Below are 18,733 nucleotides of genomic sequence, written 5' to 3' on the forward strand. Positions count from 1 at the left end.
GCTGCTGTTCATCTTGTTATGCTTTCTAGTCTGTGGATGAAAACCAAATGTGTGACTTCTTTTACCTAATTAAAATTAGTTTTACCTAATTAAAATTAGGTAAAACGCGTACTTAAGGCTGGTTTCCACTAGCGACGGAGTCGGAGTCGGAGTCGTAAGCGGAGTCGTAAGAGCACTTATGACCTAGTGAAAATCAAAAATCGGAGTCATAAGCGGAGTCGTAATCGCGACGGAATCGGAGTCAGAAGAATCAGAACGTTTCCATTTTCTTCCGACTCCGTCGCTTACGTTCCGGAATGCTGTTTTCACTAGATCATAAGCTCTACGCTTCTGATTACGACTCCGACTCCGACTCCGTCGCTAGTGAAAACCAGCCTTTAACGTTTCTATTGGAATTTGTTTACCAAATTATTGCGATTCTAAAGAATACAGCTAAGTCAAGGTTGTAAACAATTGAGCAGGTCTTATTTTTAATTATTGACAATAAATTTAATAGGAAAAACGAGCGCTATTCCCGCGGTTTTACTTCATTGGTGATGATGATCTGCTTGAGATCCTTGGCCAAGCAACCAATCCTCTAGTGATCCAGTCACACTTGAAGAAACTCTTTGCTGGTATACACAATGTCGGCTTTGATGAGGGATGTAAGACCATCGTAGCCATGAAGTCTCTGGATGGTGAGGTGGTGTCCCTTAAAAAGCCAGTGACTATTACACCTGAGGTGGAGGTAAGTAACTTGACAGTGTTAAGCCATGTGGAATGGACTGGTCTCTCAGTCAGAGTAACTTGCTAGTTGGGTTTGGTGTCTTTGTGGTTTAGCATGTGCTAAGATCGATATCAGGTCCAAGAATCGTGTACAGTAGATTTTAACTTCATGTAATGTTTAAAAAACGAGCAGGAGTGTTTATCGGGTTTAAAATCACGAGGCGCAGCCGAGTGGTTTTAGATCCGATAAAACATGTGCTGCCAGTTTTTTGAACGGCTTCAAAAACATTCTTGGAAAAGCGTGTGTCAATAGAGTTCATAACAAATGCTTTTGTGAACGTGGGAAATTAGCATACGGGAAAAAAACCGCATACTAATGAGGAGGATTTTATCAGCTGATAAAACACTGCATACTAATAAAGAGGAGGTTTATCGATATAAAGTCACTGCACGTGATGTATTATCGACCATTTGATAGGTCAATGGGCTTATGAACTATTAATGAGTTTTTGAAGAAATAGCCAAAACAATCTTGGCTGCCTCTTTTGTTTTCTTCGATGGCATTTGAAAACTCGTTGCTTGTTGTTTTATGCTAATGGCGTTTACTATGATTTGCTAAATATTTAACGGCAGTCATATGAATGCTACTTCTTGCACTAACTTTCAAAAGAGAAATAATGAGAAACATTTCTATCAGGAAGTTTTATTTTCTTTAAAACCTTTCTGGCTGATATTTCTTAAGATGTCAAATTATTTACTAAGTTGCAAGATTCGACGTTATGAGCACCCGATTCTTCATTCCTGTTTAGCCTTTTAAACAAATACGTTAATTTCATTTATCTCACATAATATCTGTTTAATCTCTTTTTATGATGGTAGGTCTGGCTTGGTGATCTTGCTAATGAAATGAAGGACACTCTGAAGCAGTTGCTGATTGAGTGCCTCGGTGCCAGTAGGAAAGGTGGATCAGGCGGAGGGGTTGATCCTTCCAAGTTTCCCTCACAGGTAAGGTTTTTTTCTTTTTCCGATGCTGCAACGAATTAGGGAATGTCTGTGTAAGGGATCAATTTAGCTTACGTTTTGGCAAGTACAATAAGTAGCGTAAACAACGACGATGGCGATGGCAACGACAACGCCGCAAAACAATTGGTTTAATGAGCAAAAACAATCGCTCTTCACGTTTGTTTTACATTTTGGTACATTTCTTTGCCGTCCTCTGCAAAACGACAACGTTAAGTGACCACATTTAAGGTTTTGTGGAGAACGTGAATGCAGGACGGTGAATTTTTCATTGTTTTCTTAACTTGTACGCCACTCCTACCGATTTGGTGCCTGAATAGTTCGCCATTTTTGTAGAAGTTGAACGAGTTGAAATAATCGCGAAGTAGCACAAATGAAATAAAGATAATTGTTGGGGTGACGGTCTCGTTGCCGCTGCCGTCGTCGTTCCTTAAGCTCCCTAGTATCTATCTGTGACCTGACAGTGAGGCAGAAGTTTAAATGTTTTAAATTACGTTTAAATGTGGGTGTCTGGTAGTCATTGTCGTCACTGAAATTGTAAATGTTTTGGTTCAATTTCCTCGCTCATGAAGTCTTCCACCATAACTGGTCATATGCATAAATTTTGACGCCTTTGCGTTGTCGTTAATTGCCTCTTAACGTCGGTGTTAATTGATTAATCAACAACAACAAAAGTAAAGCATTAAAATAGATAGCTATTTTATTGATGACATACATCGTGCTCTCTGTTCGTCAGATCCTTTGCCTTGCTGAACAAGTCCAGTTTACAGAACGCTGTGAGGCTGCAATTAAAAGCAACTCGCTTCAAGAATTTCAGATCGAGATGGAGTCTCAGCTGGAATCGTACACTAATGTAGAGATTGGCGGAAGCGATTCCTCGGATTCTGGGTCACATGTTCTGGAGCTCAAGCTGAAGGCGCTGATCTTGGACACGATCCATTCTATTGATGTGGTGCAGCAGTTAATTAAACATGGGATCAAATCTGTTGATGAGTGGATGTGGCAGAAACAGCTCAGATTTTACATGCAGAAACGTAAGTTGCATGATGTGAGAATAGGTCAAATGCCGTTTACCAACTAATAAGGTTAGGGTTAGGGTTAGGGTTAGGGTTAGGGGTAAGAACCTTTCTCCTTGACAAATGGATAAGGGGGTACAGTTTCATAGGGAAACTGGTACTGTGTTAAAAGGAAGGTTCAGGTTTTATCAAACTAGTTGATAAAGTAAATTGGACACAGTAAAGAGATACACTAGTTAAAGTTTCGACCGCTAGCTCTTCGTCATATCGATACGCTGTGGCGAAGGGCTTGCAGTCGTATCGCCAGCTTTTGTATGCCAAATGACCTTGTCAACTCAGTTGATAAAACCAAGCATTGCCCCCCTTCGACACAGCACCACAGTTTCTTTAGGAACTAACTCCCCTTTATAATTAAGGAGGATGGTTTCTTCCTCATGTTGTTGAGAGACAGCTCATTTCGATTGTTTAGGTGAATTTCAGTCGATAAAAAAGAAAAAATAGTTTTAAAGAACGTGTTGTTAAACGATGAGTTGTACACTGTGTATACAAACTTTGCTTGGAATAATCATTTAGGTAATTGAAATTACTTTCTTTCATAGAAATATGCCTGATTCGAATGTGTGATGCTGAGTTCCACTACACTTACGAATATCAAGGCAATGCAGCTAAACTCGTACACACTCCTCTCACGGACAAGTGCTACCTAACTCTGACCCAGGGCATGCACATGGGGCTCGGAGGAAACCCATATGGTCCTGCTGGTACTGGCAAGACAGAGTCCGTCAAAGCACTGGGAGGCTTGTTTGGGAGGCAGGTCCTCGTGTTTAACTGTGATGAGGTATGCGCCAAATATACTACCAAGAGAGCTACTTTAAACTTTATAGGCAAGGCTGAGGTTAATTACTCTACACAAAATGGCTACTTCCTCTGAAAACAGTTTTGGCGAATTTTTTCAAAATTGCATTGTTCATATTGGTTGTATCTTGGCATGATTTCTATTGTGAATCCCTAGTTTTGAATTTTGTTATTGATTTGCATTGTACTACCTTAGGTTTTAAACGTTTTTAGTAGTAGTGTTGAATAGTTTTTTATACAGTGAAGTTGGCATCCTCATTAAAGATTATAGTCATTCATTCAACGGTTTTGGCTTTTTGGGAATGTAGGAAAAACAAAAGCAACTAGTTTCGGCATATACAACAGCAAACAAGATTGAGAATTAAAAACTGACCAAATGACAAATGACAGCCATGCGAACGTGCTTCATTTAATGATCAAAGCGTTTGGAGACTACTTTAGCAGAGCTAGCAGTCTTGCTTAAAAGTTTCTTAAATGACTTAAAAGTTCTAAACTGGAGAGGAAGAGGACGGCCAGACTTTGTGAGGTGTTTGTGGTTATATTCAACAAAATGGAGAAACATGGCGCGTCTTGACTTTGCCGTAACTAGTTCTTCCGTATTGGTCATGTCTTTAGGGCATTGATGTCAAGTCGATGGGTCGTATCTTCATTGGACTGGTCAAGTGTGGTGCCTGGGGATGCTTTGATGAGTTCAATCGTCTTGAGGAAGCTGTGCTGTCTGCGGTGTCCATGCAGATTCAGACCATACAAGCTGCTCTCAAGAGTAAACTAGCCTCTACCGAGCTGCTTGGAAGACAGGTGTGTGCGCATTTTGGGGTGGAACAATTAAGACTGTGAATAAAGGCCAACTGCGTTTTGTCTTGAAGAACCTGATAACTTATCACATTTGCTTCTAAAAACATTTACAAACAGAAACCAAAATATCGTGTTGGTCTCAAGCTGTGTATAAACTGGTGATTCTTGTGCGATACTATGACAATTATCCAAAGCGTTATGTAAGAGTTTATATGGAGCTGAAGTTTGATCGAAATGTCAGCGACAATTTTCCCTCGAAAACTTGTTATGATTGCACCAAAGTCTGAAAATGTTTACCACGTTTGTTTTCTCATGTTTTATCTCTTCCCTGAGCTGCTGAAAGCCGTGTTGAGTTGTTTACCTGTCAGCAATTGGTCAACGTTAGCTAACGAACTAAGAGAAAGGAAAGGTTGAAAAACGTAGCTTATATTCTACCCGTCATTTGAAAAGACCACTTCACAGCCTCGCTCAAGGTCACTTCAAACCCATGCAAGCGCATACTTTCCTATCTCATCACATATCGAGTAGGACAGATCTTGACTGTACCTTTCTGTGCTGTTCAGTCTCAAGAAGGTTCATTTCTCAAGACAGTCCTTCCTTGAAAATAAGTTAAATTCCATCCGAGTGCCAATTTAGTCATAAGGGGGAAAGTTATAACAAATTCACGTTTAAACCTAGGGATTGGTGCTAAAATTTGCTCAATCATTTTCAAGCCCTAGTAGCAGTAACCTTTATTTCCTATCTTCTAGGTTGATTTAGATCCTAACTCCGGGATCTTCATCACGTTGAACCCGGCGGGTAAGGGTTATGGGGGGCGTCAAAAGCTCCCCGATAATCTGAAGCAGTTGTTCCGTCCCGTGGCGATGTCTCGTCCTGATAATGAGCTCATTGCTGAAGTTATCATGTTCTCTGAAGGCTTCAAAGAAGCCAAGAGCTTGGGAAGAAAGCTGGTGGCCATCTTTAACTTGTCGAAGTAAGGCGATAGTGTTGTTGTGTCCTTGTACATTGGCGTTTGTTTGGGCAAGAAGGGGGACGGTAATAGAGTTATGCTCACTTCGGTGTAGTTAGAATGATATTCCAGTGAAGGACGGTTTGTTTGTTTCCGTAAAATTGTTTTTAAAAGACCTGAGAATTACATGGAAATAATTTTGACGGATAAGATAATCGATTCTGCAGTGTATGTTAAAGTGCTAAAGTGAACCCATGAAATTCCCACTAAGCGTTAGCCCTAATAAGGAAATGGGAGATCACACAGGCAAAGAAAACAATCTCCAACCTCGGCGAGAATCGAACCCACGACCTCCAGATTTGATCGTTCGTTGCTTTACCGACTGAGCCGCGAGGACAGATGGGAGCAAGTCGTGGATGATTATGGTAGTAATTGCGGCAAAGTGGATGTGAAGGGTACAATGAATGTTGTGCCGCTAGTACTAAGGACACAAATGAGATCCATCATTTGTGCCCTTAGAACTAGCGGCACAACATTGATTTGGAAATAATTTTATTAACTCTAACTTTACTAGATTTATAATAGCAGTGAGGAGGTGCTGATGTTTAGCCATTAAACTAAAGAGAGATTTGACGTGTTGGTAAGTTCTTCCTGATCTTTTTATTTGCCCAGGGAGTTACTATCGCAGCAGCAGCATTATGACTGGGGACTACGTGCACTGAAGACTGTGTTGAGAGGCTGTGGGAACCTGTTACAGTCGCACAAGCAAACTAATGGACAAGGTGAATCTATGCGTTTATATATTAAAGTAATATAAAAACAACATTCAGTATGAAAACGCTGTCTTGATTTGTTTCATATAACCTAGCGAACCAGCTGTTAGCATTATGCCTGTTCGTTAAAATCACTGATTGGCTTATCACTGATCGATATTCAAATCCTAGCTGTATACAGGATGTTTCTAACCTGAACCTAGTAATAAAATGACCTAACTTCCTCGAGTCTCCTGTAGGTCAGTGGAAGAGCATTCGAACTAGTATTAGAAAGTTATAGACTCGATTTCTGTTGAGAGAACTCGAATTTGTTTCTTCCGAGTATGTCTGACTGTGTCGCTGACTGATTAACACATCATTCCCATAAGCTGATGTTCTTTGAGATGCTCCTCTCAGGTGAAATCTAATCAGCTATACTGTATCTAAGTCTGAATTTGCAACCAGTGACAATATGTTGCAGTTACAATTTCGCCTTGATCGCGTTGCCCTCCCCACCCCACCGTTCAGTGTTGTTTAGACTTAAACCTAAACCCGCTGCAAAAGAAAAAAGATGTCGCGTTGCTTGTGTTAGAAACTTAAACATGCTACAAAAGATGTCGCGTTCCTTACGCTATCCGACATTACACGAGGAAAGGGGGCGGGTGGTCGAACGAATCGTTGTGGAATGACTGAAACAGATCAATTTTAAAAATTACAGTTAACTTTTCCACAAAATGTATAAAAACACGGTTTTTTAAACGTATTCAGGTACTTGATAGTGAACAGTGTATAATTTTCGACGTACACTTACCGAAGTTACACTGTTTTGTGATTTCTCTATTCTAGTGAATGCTAAAGTGGAAGCCCGGCTGGTGGTTCAAGCTCTGCGTGTGAACACACTCTCCAAGCTGACCTTTGCAGACTCCAAGAGATTCGATGCTCTTGTTCGTGATATTTTCCCCGGTGTGGATTTCAAAGGAGTAGAGTACGCTGAGCTGGCAGATGCCTTGCGTTCGGCTGCACAGGAATCAAACCTCATGATCATGGAAACTCAGGTAAGCGGGAGGTGTTAGATGCATTATCCTGGCCAAAAAACTGTGGCACGGTTTCCAAAATCATTACACCGAATGTCATCTAGTCTTCCTGTGCAATATTGATGTCTCGCAGTGTCGAGGTCCAAACATTTCCCAATAACAGTTGTAACAACCTTATGGTGACTGTAAATGTAGATCCAGCTTCAAATTGTTACTTAAAGCATTATTTCGTCAGCTGTGTCAAAAAATATTGGCCAGGATAAAGGATTGTAGCTTCAATCCCTCTCACCATTACTTGGAAGACACGTTACTTGCTCGCCCATTACTTGCAACACTTGGCTAAATGCGAATGTACCTATGTATGTGTACGGCTTTTCGCTCTCCTCAATGTTGAGTAAGGGGAAGGTACAGAGAAAAGTGTTCCTCCAGGTGTGACTAGAATTGTTTCTTCTTCATTCTTGCTCACCGGATCAAGAAATGATGTTCTGTAATGTGCTCCTTTGTGTTTTATCCTAATGTGTTTCCTTTGTTTTGTGAAGTGTAACCATCAAAATGAAAGAGACGTTTACGGATAATTTTCAGTGGTGCTGTTTCTGTTGATGTTCAAGTTGGTTCTACTTGCAACTTCAGTTGAGATCTGTAGATAAAATAATTTTTCACTTAATAAAAGAAAAACATACCGTCAACAGTCTGTGTACTTATAAAGCGTCGAGGATAACCAACTTGTTTAAACAGGTCAAAAAGGCCCTTGAACTGTACGAACAGCTTCGTCAGCGGATGGGTGTCGTAGTCATTGGTCCCTCGGGCTCAGGCAAGAGCACCATCTGGAAACTGCTGCGGTTGGCCCTGGGTAAAGTGGGCCAGACTGTCAAGCATTACACAATGAACCCTAAAGCCATGCCGCGAACTCAGGTTGGTATTGAAAGTTTTTTTTTGGCCGTGAACCATTTATAGATAAAGTAAAGTAAACGAACTTGAGAGTTTAAATAGCTGACTTTCCATGCTTAAACTGTTTGTTTGGCTAAATGAGACCAGGAGATTTCAAATGTTTTTCAAAAAACAGTTCTTTTGCAGTCTTCAACCAAATTATTGACAATGTTTTACAGTTTTTGGCAACATAAAAAAAACATTGTTGCCTCTTTTTATCGTCACCTACACAAAAACGCAAAAATTGAATTGTAGGAATCCCGGTCGTCTATTTATAAAAGGAAAAATAAAACAACCTTACCAAATCGCCAAAAAATTACATGTTTGTATGTCTCTTTTTTTCTGCTCTTTTGGGCATAAAGGAACTTAAATTATTTTAAGATCGCGCTGCTTTTATGTCAAATCTCCAGATTTTGCGACCTGAGTGCGTTGTTTTCTAACACTTTTTTGTCGATACTTTCCTCCAATTGTACCTTCCAGTGTTGGTTTTTACCTTTCAATCGTTTCACTGACAGTCACACCTACCTTGCTTCTTCAACAGCTTCTGGGACAAATTGACATGGACACTCGAGAGTGGTCAGACGGTGTGTTAACGAACGCTGCTCGCCAAGTTGTTCGTGAACCAATCGATATCCAGTCGTGGATCGTCTGCGATGGAGACATTGACCCTGAGTGGATCGAATCTCTCAACTCCGTTCTTGATGACAACAGATTACTGACCATGCCCTCTGGGGAGAGGATTCAGTTTGGTCCTAATGTCAACTTCCTGTTTGAGTCACACGATCTGAGCTGTGCTTCTCCTGCTACCATTTCACGCATGGGCATGATCTTCCTAAGGTTAGCAATAGTTGTTTTGCTTAATATGCATCTGATGTAAGGTAGATAACCAGAGTGTGTAGCATAAGCATTTTCATTTTATCTCTCAGTTAGTACGCGCGGTGTGATTGGTCAATTTTGCGGGCCTTATTTCACTGTACGGGTCACTAATTTCCTTTCCTACACGCCCGATTAACCTCAGAGATATAATAAACATCTTACTAACCTCGTTTTCTCGGTCCCTACTGTAAGTTACGGATCCTCGTTTTTTCCTGTTGTTTTATGGCCCGCGCGCTTCACGCTTGGGGCATAAAACAACAGGAAAAAACTCGGTCCGTAACTTACAGTACGGACCTCGAACTCGGTTAGTAAGAGGTTTGTATAATTAGCTGTATTATAGGGGAATCCATTCAACTTCGTTAACGGTTATTCCAGTGTTTTGCGTTGGAGTTTTGCTGCGTTGATATACTGTAAGAGAGATAAATACACAGTACAACCTTCAGTCACTGTCAACAAAATCTGCTGCATGATGACTTTATCTCTGTCTCGTTTAAGGCTGACATGATGATTTGTACCTCTTCATTAGTTGCCGTCCCTTAGATGTCGTGATCCGTTTATTATCCATCTCGCTCACTATAGAATGCTCTGTCCTTTTTCGTGTAATTATATTGACAAATTTCGGAACTTATTAGATTCCTTGTGGAAATGTATACGAAACAACAACAACAACAACAACAACAAGCTTTATTTGCATGACTATAACAAATACAGTATTGCAAAAGCTATTCATAGCTAATTATTGATTCGTTAACTAATTCTTAAGATAACTTAAAATAAAATAAAATAAAATAAAATAAAGTAACTGAAGTCTTTGCTTATTTTAAACTTTTCATACAGTAGAAGTAATCATTCCGGAGAGAAGTTTATGTCTCAATTCGAAGCACGAGGAAACAAATGAAATTAATTGAGTGTTTATAAAATAGTCTGTTGAGTTCATTATGTGCGATAGTAAAGTTTCTTTTACTAATAGTCGTGTAAATGGAAGGCTAGGTTCTATTTTAGAAAAGAACATATCTCTTAAAGAAGAGTAACTTGGGCAATCTAATAAAAAATGAATTTCGTCTTCAATGGTTTTACGGTTGCAAACATTACACACCCTTTCATTACGGGGTATGTTGTCGTATCTTCCTGTTTCAATCAAAAGCTTGTGGCTGCTTATTCTTAGTTTCACTAATGCTTTCCCGGAAGCATTTTTCCTTGTGAGATCTAGGTAAGCAGAGGGGCCAAAAGTTTTTTTGATTGTGTAATACAAGCTGAGTTTTTGTGAGTGTTGAAGGGTTTGGTGCCAATAAGAGATATATTTCTTTTTCATAAGATCTACATATTGTTTGATGTTATTTTCATTCAATGTGTAATAATAAAAGTTGGGAAAATTATAGTATTCACTCATCTTCATGAGACTGGAGTAAAAGCTAGTTTGACCGCTATAATGAAGGTCAACAGATATTCTTAGGGATTGTTTTGCTATAGAATGTTCATCCTTTCCTTGGAGGTAGTGTACGTAATTAAGTATCTTTTTATTTATGTCAACGAAAAATGAGCGATAAAACCAAACAACATTTCGACGTCCTGTTAATATCTTTGTGACATTCAAAAATGGAAAAGAGTAACGTATAAAGAAGACATAGAAGCATAGAATTCTAGCTGTAAGATACATATAGAAGTGTGAATGGCGTGAATCTAGTAAGACTGAGTTTTTAGTTCCGGTCTATGTCCTTGGATGTCATAAGGACTAATTTTTACCTCTAGTTTTGCCTTATAACCCCTCAACAGTGACGAAGACACTGATGTAAAAGCTCTAGTGAAGTCGTGGCTCCAGAGCCAGCCTGAGGAGGATCGGCGTATGCTGGAGACTTTTCTGGAGGATCATTTTTACAAGGCACTGGACTGGGTGCTGAAACAGAACGAGTTCGTTGTGGAGTCAAGCTTAGTGGGAGTGGTCATGAATGGTCTGTCGCACATGTACGGGGTCAAGGTCAAACAGGAGTTCACGTGTGCACTCATCAGGGGACTGGGGGCTAATCTATCTCCCACGGCTAAGACTGCGTTTGCAAAGGAGGTTTGTGATATGTTGAAGATAGGATTGTGAGAATTCTTGACATAGGTCTTTTCTTTACATTTTAAGGCGGTTTTCAATTGAGTATCAAAAGTAATTCGCATTTGCTTTGTTTTTGTCTTACTGCGTTCTTTGATTGGGTAGGTATCACTCGTGCCACTCTGTCAACAAGTAAGAAGCAAAACCAAAACCAATACCAATCGTACCTTGCTCGCACGCTTTTTCTTTGCAACAAACGCTTACGTTTTGCACAGCTATTTGTAAGTCTTTTTCAACAAACTGAACGTCATGGGCTACCAGGACTGTTTATACCCTTATCAGGAAAAGATTTAAAGGCCGGGTTTAAGTTATTTAATATTGAAGACATTCTATAAGTGTAAATGTTAGGACCTACAAATTGTTTCACGCAAACTTTGTAAACACCATAAAGTTTACTGGCGGGGACCAATAGGACTTCCAAGCAAACCTTCAAAAAATGGTGTTCATGCGTTGTGGGTTTTGGGTTTGGCCCACACACGTCGCCGAGTTAACCCGTGAGACATTAGTAAGAGGAGAGTGGTCTCACCAGTGAGCAATCCCTGCACCCAGTTTCCCAGGTTCCCTCGTAATTTTATGCAAAAGCAGTGTAACATGCACCGGTTGGTTAAGATATAACCACAGAAAGTTCGTCTGTAGAATGTCATCTCCTTGAGAAAACTGTGTATGTCCGTGTGTGTCTGTTTTGTGTTTTCTTGTTGTACTGTACATCTTCCCTGATTGATCTGTGGTTTCCTTTGGTTTTAAGGTGTTTCACTGGACTCACGAGATGCCGCCTGATCAGAAGAGGCCATTGGACACATACTATGATAGCGATAGGGGGCGGCTGGCTTCATACCAGCTGGAGGTGAGTCACTCAAGGGTCTGCATACGACGCTGAGATACAGCCAGATTGCGGAAATTGTTGCTGTGAAGCTCGACGCTTTTGATGTCCTACCACTTCAGTCTAGGATTAGGATTTGGATTTTCTCTGTGACGCTTCATTGAATTAAACATGTAAATAATCACTGAAATAAGTGAAAAGGCGCAAAAGAAATGCTTAGTTGCCGTAGACAACCAGAGGTACACAAGGCAATTTCGGAGAAACATATTAACTTGATTTCTGTCGGTCCATCAATACTATGCAATGAAAGTAACACGGTGCATTTCATCCCAATGGAATAAAACACAATACAGTGTAGTACGTTTTTTTATTGACCTCATTTTGCTTAGATACCTGCTCTACAATGCTTGACAATCCCCTTAGCATGTCATGTAGTGTGGGGTTTATGAAAGTTTGAGGGGCGACCTGCAACGTTTGCAACGTCTTACATCGTTAGTCGAGAGGACAAAAGAACAAAAAACAGAACAATGCTCTCAGCCCTAAAACACAATGCAGCTGCAGGTTATCAGGGTCCAGTGAAAATAGAGCTTTTGAAGGGGGCAGGCTTACTGAAGTCTGAAAGTCTTGCACATCCAAGAACACACTGACACCTAATGCCATGGCACGGAAAGCTGAAGCTACATTAAAAAATGTATGTGACGGTATTCATTCTTCAACAGGTCCCAGACTCCCTTCGAGTAAGTGACCTGAGCTTGTCTACAGGCTCCCTTCCTGTGATTCAGACCGCGGACATCAAGAGAGGCCTGGACATGTTCTTACCATGGCTTCACCCGGACCACAAGAAGCCGTTCTTATTGGTCGGACCAGAGGGTTGTGGAAAAGAGTAAGTGATAGCAAAACGTCTCTCACTCCCAGAGTAAAACTTTGATTAATGTAATAATGTGGCTGCAGATACAATATTTAGGTGTGGCCATCGCGATAACAGTTTTGGAAAAGTATACTCCTGTGGTGTTATTTGTTGTGATTCACAAATTTGTTCTGTAGTGTTACCATTCACCTGACGTCATTGAGCAGTGCTATGTGTTAGGATAAGCAAAGTGGGTTTTAGGTTTGAGTATTTGATCGTCTTCTCCTGTTGTGCTGTCTCAAATGTACAAGGGAGCTCTACCATTGAGTGGGTAGACGAAATCCAATTCTAATGAAGGTGTTGTGCAGAACTTTTCTTTGGTACTGGTCATCATACCATTCATGTAGTTCTAACTTCGTATTCTGTGGATGAAATCCTGAAGTGTGAGCATTCAATAGTTGATATTTTTGAAAAAGCACAGTAAGGTTAATCAGAAGAACAATTAAATCCCAGTGACTCAAAACACGTTAGGAAAAAGGCAAATAAACGTCAATAGTCAATAACAAAGTTTAAACTCAAAACAGTTCATATTAACTAATGTTCGCGTTATCTGAAGTAACCAACTGGAATGGATGCCAGAAGCCGATCCCAACCGCTTATCTAGTTGCTTAAAAGAACGAATGCGTGTACTTATCTACTTACTTATATTTATATTTACTAATTTATTCTAATTTTATTCATGTTTGTAATAATTATTAAGTTACACAGCCCGCCTCCATTACCTCTGCTATATGCGGGCGGTGTATTCCTGTAAAAGATATAAGTATATTAAATAAAGTTGTTGATGTGTTGTTGTTGTTGTTGTTGTTGTTGTTGTTCGACTTGACGAGAGGTCCAAGCTATCGAATATCGAGCCCTATCCATATATAAAGAGGCCCATTAATGATCTTGGCATTTTATTACCTTAGGCTCCTTTTGAGGCACTGTTTTGAGCAGCTCCGCTCGACCCAGGTTGCTGTGGTACATTGTAGTGCCCAGACCTCTCCCATGCATGTTCTCCAGAAGCTCCAACAGTCGTGCATGGTGATAAGCTCTAACACTGGCCGAGTGTACAGACCAAAGGACTGCGAGAGACTGGTGCTGTACTTGAAGGATCTTAACCTGCCCAAACCGGATAAGTGGGGAACAAGTCAGCTGATTGCCTTCCTGCAACAGGTAAAACATTTTGCCATAACAGGCACTGACGCGACATGTCAGCGGCGCCAACTCAAACGCCGCTTAAAAGGAAAACTCCTTTTATTCCAACTCGTTCAGTTTGCAAATTTTGCAAGAACGGAGGTCAAGTTCTGGAAGAGAAGAAACATTCAGCGTCATGTGCTCACGTTCACCGCAATACCTTTGACACTATGCAGAGGATGGTAAAGAAAGGTTCCAGATTTATAACGCATGTGTTGCACGTTTGTTTTTCCCCATTTAACCTTTTGTTTTTGTCACGTTCTCGTTGCTGTCGCCGTCACTAAAATTTCAAATGGCATGCAGATACGTTCTTAGGCTCTTAGCTCCACACAGAACATAACCGTCAACAAAGCACCTGCACCCAATTTTGGGCGTTCGGTGGCTGCGAGAAATTCTGAGAACTTATTCAAATGGAGTTTGATGTTGCTGTTTGCTGGATGAAGATGGTTGCTCAAGAATAAAAGTTTCACTTCATGCAATTCTATGAAAATTCTGGCATATTGTTGTCCTCACTCCCACTGCAAGAAAAGAAATTTTAAAGGAAATGTTCTGGAATAAGTAAACGAAATCACCATTGGCGGAAAATCTGAAATTTTCTAAAGAGTGGTTAACGCTGATTTGAGTTCCATGAGAGACAAATTACACGAAAAGATAAGTCAAGCCCTTTTACCAAATTTTGTATTGACATGTTGTTCTTGTAGCAGCATATTGTCAAAATATAGAACTCTCAAAAGTAGAAAAAGAGACAAATAGTTTGTTTGCCCACCTCCGATCTAGAACATTGTTAGAATTTTTAAAAGCTGTGAGAAATCAATGACTTGTTTCCGCAGGTACTAACGTACAAGGGCTTCTATGATTCCAACCTTGAGTGGGTTGGTTTGGAGGGAGTACAGATTGTGGCGTCCATGACTGCTGGAACTGGCATGGGAAGACATCAACTTACCACCAGATTCACTTCCATTGTAGGTGTTTGTTCAATAGGGTAAGCACTTATTTTCATTATTGAATTTTACAATCCCTATAACTCCAAGTCAGGTGTAGGTCCTCAGTCAGCCGGCGTCCCCACTTCCTCTTGTCTTGAGCTATGCTTGAGCAAGATTTCTCATCTTCTTTAACGTCCTTCTCTATGTGTTCCTGGGCTTCCCTTGTTTCCTCTATCGAACTACTAGGAATTACTGCGCTTTTAGGGAGGTCTAAAATAGTTATTGTATATGAATATAAAATATTAATATAAGAGAAGCACACAATTAATAGCTATGACAACTAATAACGCGTTGAAACATATACGCATTATATAAACTGAACAAGAAAAAATATTAAGGCTTACAAAGGTGACAGAATTAACAAAATACTAATTTACCCGATAATTAGAGAAATGACACTACTGCAATCTAAGATAATGCATATACATGCAACTAATAATCTTTAACAAGATCGCTTATAACTGATTCCTTAAATTTAGCGGAAAGAGAGAAGGTTTTATAATTGATTGATCTTTGAACTGCCCAATGTTACTCTTCATGAAGCGACTGGGTCGTCTATTGCATGATTGTCGAGTTCTGTCTTTAAGGGCAAACCAGCTTACTTGCTTTGAATGCCTGTACAGCTTGACCGTGTCTTTCGTTAAACGATCAGTGCTTTGTTGCAGGTATACCGATCAGGACCAGCTTCAGGCGATCTACAGCGCCTACCTACAGCCTGTCCTCAGTTCCTCTCTTAAGTCCCATCCAGTGTGGGGTGCGGTGAAAAATGTCCATACTCTGGCGGGCTCTATGGTTGCAGTGTATGAGCAAGTTAGTGACCTCACTTTTACCGTGTTTACATAACCCTTCACTTACAAGAACGCTGTAGCTAAAAGGCAGTTACAATTTTCAAAGAAAGGCTGGAAAACGATCACTGCTATAGGAAATAAAAGCTCGATAGCTTTTTTCTGAATGACCTCAAGGATTTCGTGTACACACTTAAAAATTAGAGAAACATTAAAACTGTGACTATTTAACAATTAGACGGCGAGCTCGAGGTTTCTATCGGCTGATAGTTGGCGAGGGGCGAAGCCCAGAGCCAACTATCAAAGGCGATAGAAACCGAGAACGAGCCGTCTAATTGTTTTAGCATACCTCAGTGATCGATCTGTGAAGCAAAAGAATCTTTTTATTTCATAAATTTTGATATATTTGTGCAATGATGCATGCTAACTCGCGCGCGCGCTGACAAACTGCCGTCTATCGATCGATAGACAGCACCTGTGTAGCCAATCAGATTGCGCGTTACGCGATAGTCGGTCACTGAGGAATGCTAAACCGAAATATTGCATGAGAAAAGTCGGATTAACAATTCCCTTTGTCATTTCAAAGGTTCGTTCCAAGTTTACCGTGGACGACTACTCACATTACCTCTTCACCCCTCGTGACCTAACAAACTGGATCCTAGGCCTTCTGAGGTATAATCTGGACTCGGGATCTAGGGACAGCTCCACTCAGCATCTGCTGGAAATCTGGGCATACGAGGCGAGACGACTGTTCAGGGATAGGCTTGTTGGAAAACAGGGTCTGGACAAGTTTGACAGGTAAAACCAGTTGGATCAGTTAAAATACATTATTGGATTTGCCTTTAAACCATATTCGAAGTCTTTGGAAATGGGATGAAACACGCTATTGAGTGTTTGACATAGCCTCTCTTACCATTAATTGGAGAAATTCAAAACAACATTTCACCAGATAATGTGATAATTAAGATCACTTTTCCAAACTTCCTACACGGTAGTGATTTCCTGTGTTTTCTCTTGGGGAATTTTTAATGAGTTCGAGGCCGCTATTTCGAGTTTCCTATTTCGAATTTCAGCAGTTTGACATGTTCATTTTCTGATGTGTTTTTTCAGCATCCTAGCCTCCCAGCTCCGTGCTGATTGGTCAGTTACTCTGGATCGCCTTGACAACAAGTATTACGTCACTTGGGGTAGCAGCCTCACTGCCAGTGTCACGCCCGCGGGTGATGCTGGGAAAGATGGTGAAGCGGCCGTAACCACAGCAACTGCTGGGTCACTTCCGCCGCAGGGAAAAATGCTGGGCAAACTGGATCAGAAGGACTTCAAAGATGTGATAGCTAAAGGGATGAAAACATATGGTATGTTCTCTGAGTTAAATGACATTCGGGGACTGCGAGTCGTGATGTTAAATTGTGAGGTGAAAGGCTCTACTTTCAGTGGGAAAGGAAAAGATTGCGAAAAATACTGTAAGGCTCCTACACCTGAACTTTCAAATGTGTTTTAAAAAGATATTAGGGACCGTTAAGAGTGAGGATCTCCTCTTAAAACGCAAATCGCAAACGTCGGCCAGAAGTTTACAGTTCGGAGCTTTTTAAGGAAAGTATATCTGACGTTTAAACGTGGCTTTATAGTTTTAAAACTAGCGAAAAACTGCTGTAATTCACTAACCTCTAGACAGTGTCCTTGACGTTGAAACTTGAACCTCAAACCTTAATCGGGACGGCAGGATCCGAGACACGTGACTTTTAGGACACGCGCGCGACCAACGAACTCGATATCCTTCAGGAGCGCAAATTATAAAGCCTTTGCGTTATCCAATCACATTTAACTGTAATGCTACTTTTTACTAACGTCGTAATTTGTTTCCCCAGCACGTGAAAATCGTGAACTTGACATCCTTCTGTTCAGAGAGGTGTTTGACAATATAGCACGTGTTGACCGCGTGTTGACCAAACCTGGAGGTTCGCTTCTTATGGCTGGCCGCAGTGGTGTGGGACGGCGGACAGCGGCTGCACTTGTTTCGCACATGCACAACATACAAGTGTTCACTCCTAAGGTGTCAAGAGGCTATGGACTGAAGCAGTTTAGAACTGATCTTAAGACGGTAAGTGTCATATGATTGCAAACGATTATCCCGGGTATGAGACTTTTTCCCGTCTCCTCCCTCCCCTAAATAAAGAAAGCCTGATACTATCGTAGACCATCGCAGAATCAGCTGCAGGGTCAACTGCAATTGTGCGACCATGTGGAGACCAATGTTTGGCGATCAAATAAAAAGTAAGGAGAGCGAAATATTGAGGAACGCAGGAGTCGAGCGGACACAAATAAGGGACTGGAGAGAGTGAAATAACCAAGAGCGCGGTGGACGATGGGAAGGGAGAAGGGAGAAAGGAGGCAGGCTCTCGTTTTCTCGCTCTTCCCGTCGTCCCCGCGCCCCTTTTTTTTCCTTTTTGGACTTTTCGCTCCCTTTTTTATGAAGGAGTCTCTGCGGAGGAGAGAGCCACGAAAGTTCATATTCGGGCATTTCTGCAATCTAAAAAATGCTAAGAAAATAGATTACTTTCTGTTGCGACCGTTCATGATCCATCGCGATAATATGGAAACACAACTTTGCACTGTGATCATTGCGATTGAAAAAGTGAACAGTTTCTGCGATCGTTTGTGATTATATGGACACTTTGGCTAAACTTTAAAATGTACACGTGATCTTTCCGAAAATAACGCAATTTACGAATAGTAATGATTAGTGCACAATCACCAACCCGCAAAAAGCAAAAATTATTTGAAACGGGTTGGTGCTCATTGCAAAAAGGTGCGTCATTTGGGGACACAGACAAAATGTCCGAGCCAACGGAGGGTCGTGGGTTCAAATCCCATCTGGAGCTCGGATTTTTTCCGAGTTTCCCATGATGCAAAAACTTATCACGATCCAATTTTTATAGTTTATCTAATTTTTCTGGAATTTGGTTAGGCAACGTTCCAAGGCCTACTTTTATTTCAAAAGCAAACTCAAGTTCTTTAAAATGTCACTGGTCGACTTC

At 40.8% G+C, this 18,733-nt stretch overlaps 1 protein-coding gene across 1 annotated transcript in view; it reads left to right on the forward strand.

Moving 5' to 3' along the window:
* Positions 1–18,733, forward strand: part of LOC146481464 (cytoplasmic dynein 2 heavy chain 1-like) — a 73,363-nt gene that overhangs the window by 26,141 nt on the left and 28,489 nt on the right. The window contains exons 21-39 of the mRNA XM_085108233.1: positions 497–727; positions 1,585–1,710; positions 2,462–2,759; positions 3,341–3,579; positions 4,212–4,394; positions 5,141–5,364; positions 6,013–6,122; positions 6,939–7,147; positions 7,862–8,038; positions 8,595–8,890; positions 10,703–10,988; positions 11,770–11,868; positions 12,564–12,727; positions 13,660–13,906; positions 14,758–14,909; positions 15,576–15,720; positions 16,282–16,493; positions 16,806–17,050; positions 17,564–17,796. Of these exons, the coding sequence (XP_084964359.1) occupies positions 497–727; positions 1,585–1,710; positions 2,462–2,759; positions 3,341–3,579; positions 4,212–4,394; positions 5,141–5,364; positions 6,013–6,122; positions 6,939–7,147; positions 7,862–8,038; positions 8,595–8,890; positions 10,703–10,988; positions 11,770–11,868; positions 12,564–12,727; positions 13,660–13,906; positions 14,758–14,909; positions 15,576–15,720; positions 16,282–16,493; positions 16,806–17,050; positions 17,564–17,796 (3,876 nt within the window). The remainder of the gene's footprint in view (positions 1–496; positions 728–1,584; positions 1,711–2,461; positions 2,760–3,340; positions 3,580–4,211; positions 4,395–5,140; positions 5,365–6,012; positions 6,123–6,938; positions 7,148–7,861; positions 8,039–8,594; positions 8,891–10,702; positions 10,989–11,769; positions 11,869–12,563; positions 12,728–13,659; positions 13,907–14,757; positions 14,910–15,575; positions 15,721–16,281; positions 16,494–16,805; positions 17,051–17,563; positions 17,797–18,733) is intronic.

This window comes from Pavona decussata, unplaced genomic scaffold (assembly GCF_977016875.1).
Source record: "Pavona decussata unplaced genomic scaffold, jaPavDecu1.1 SCAFFOLD_49, whole genome shotgun sequence".
NCBI lineage: Eukaryota > Metazoa > Cnidaria > Anthozoa > Scleractinia > Agariciidae > Pavona > Pavona decussata.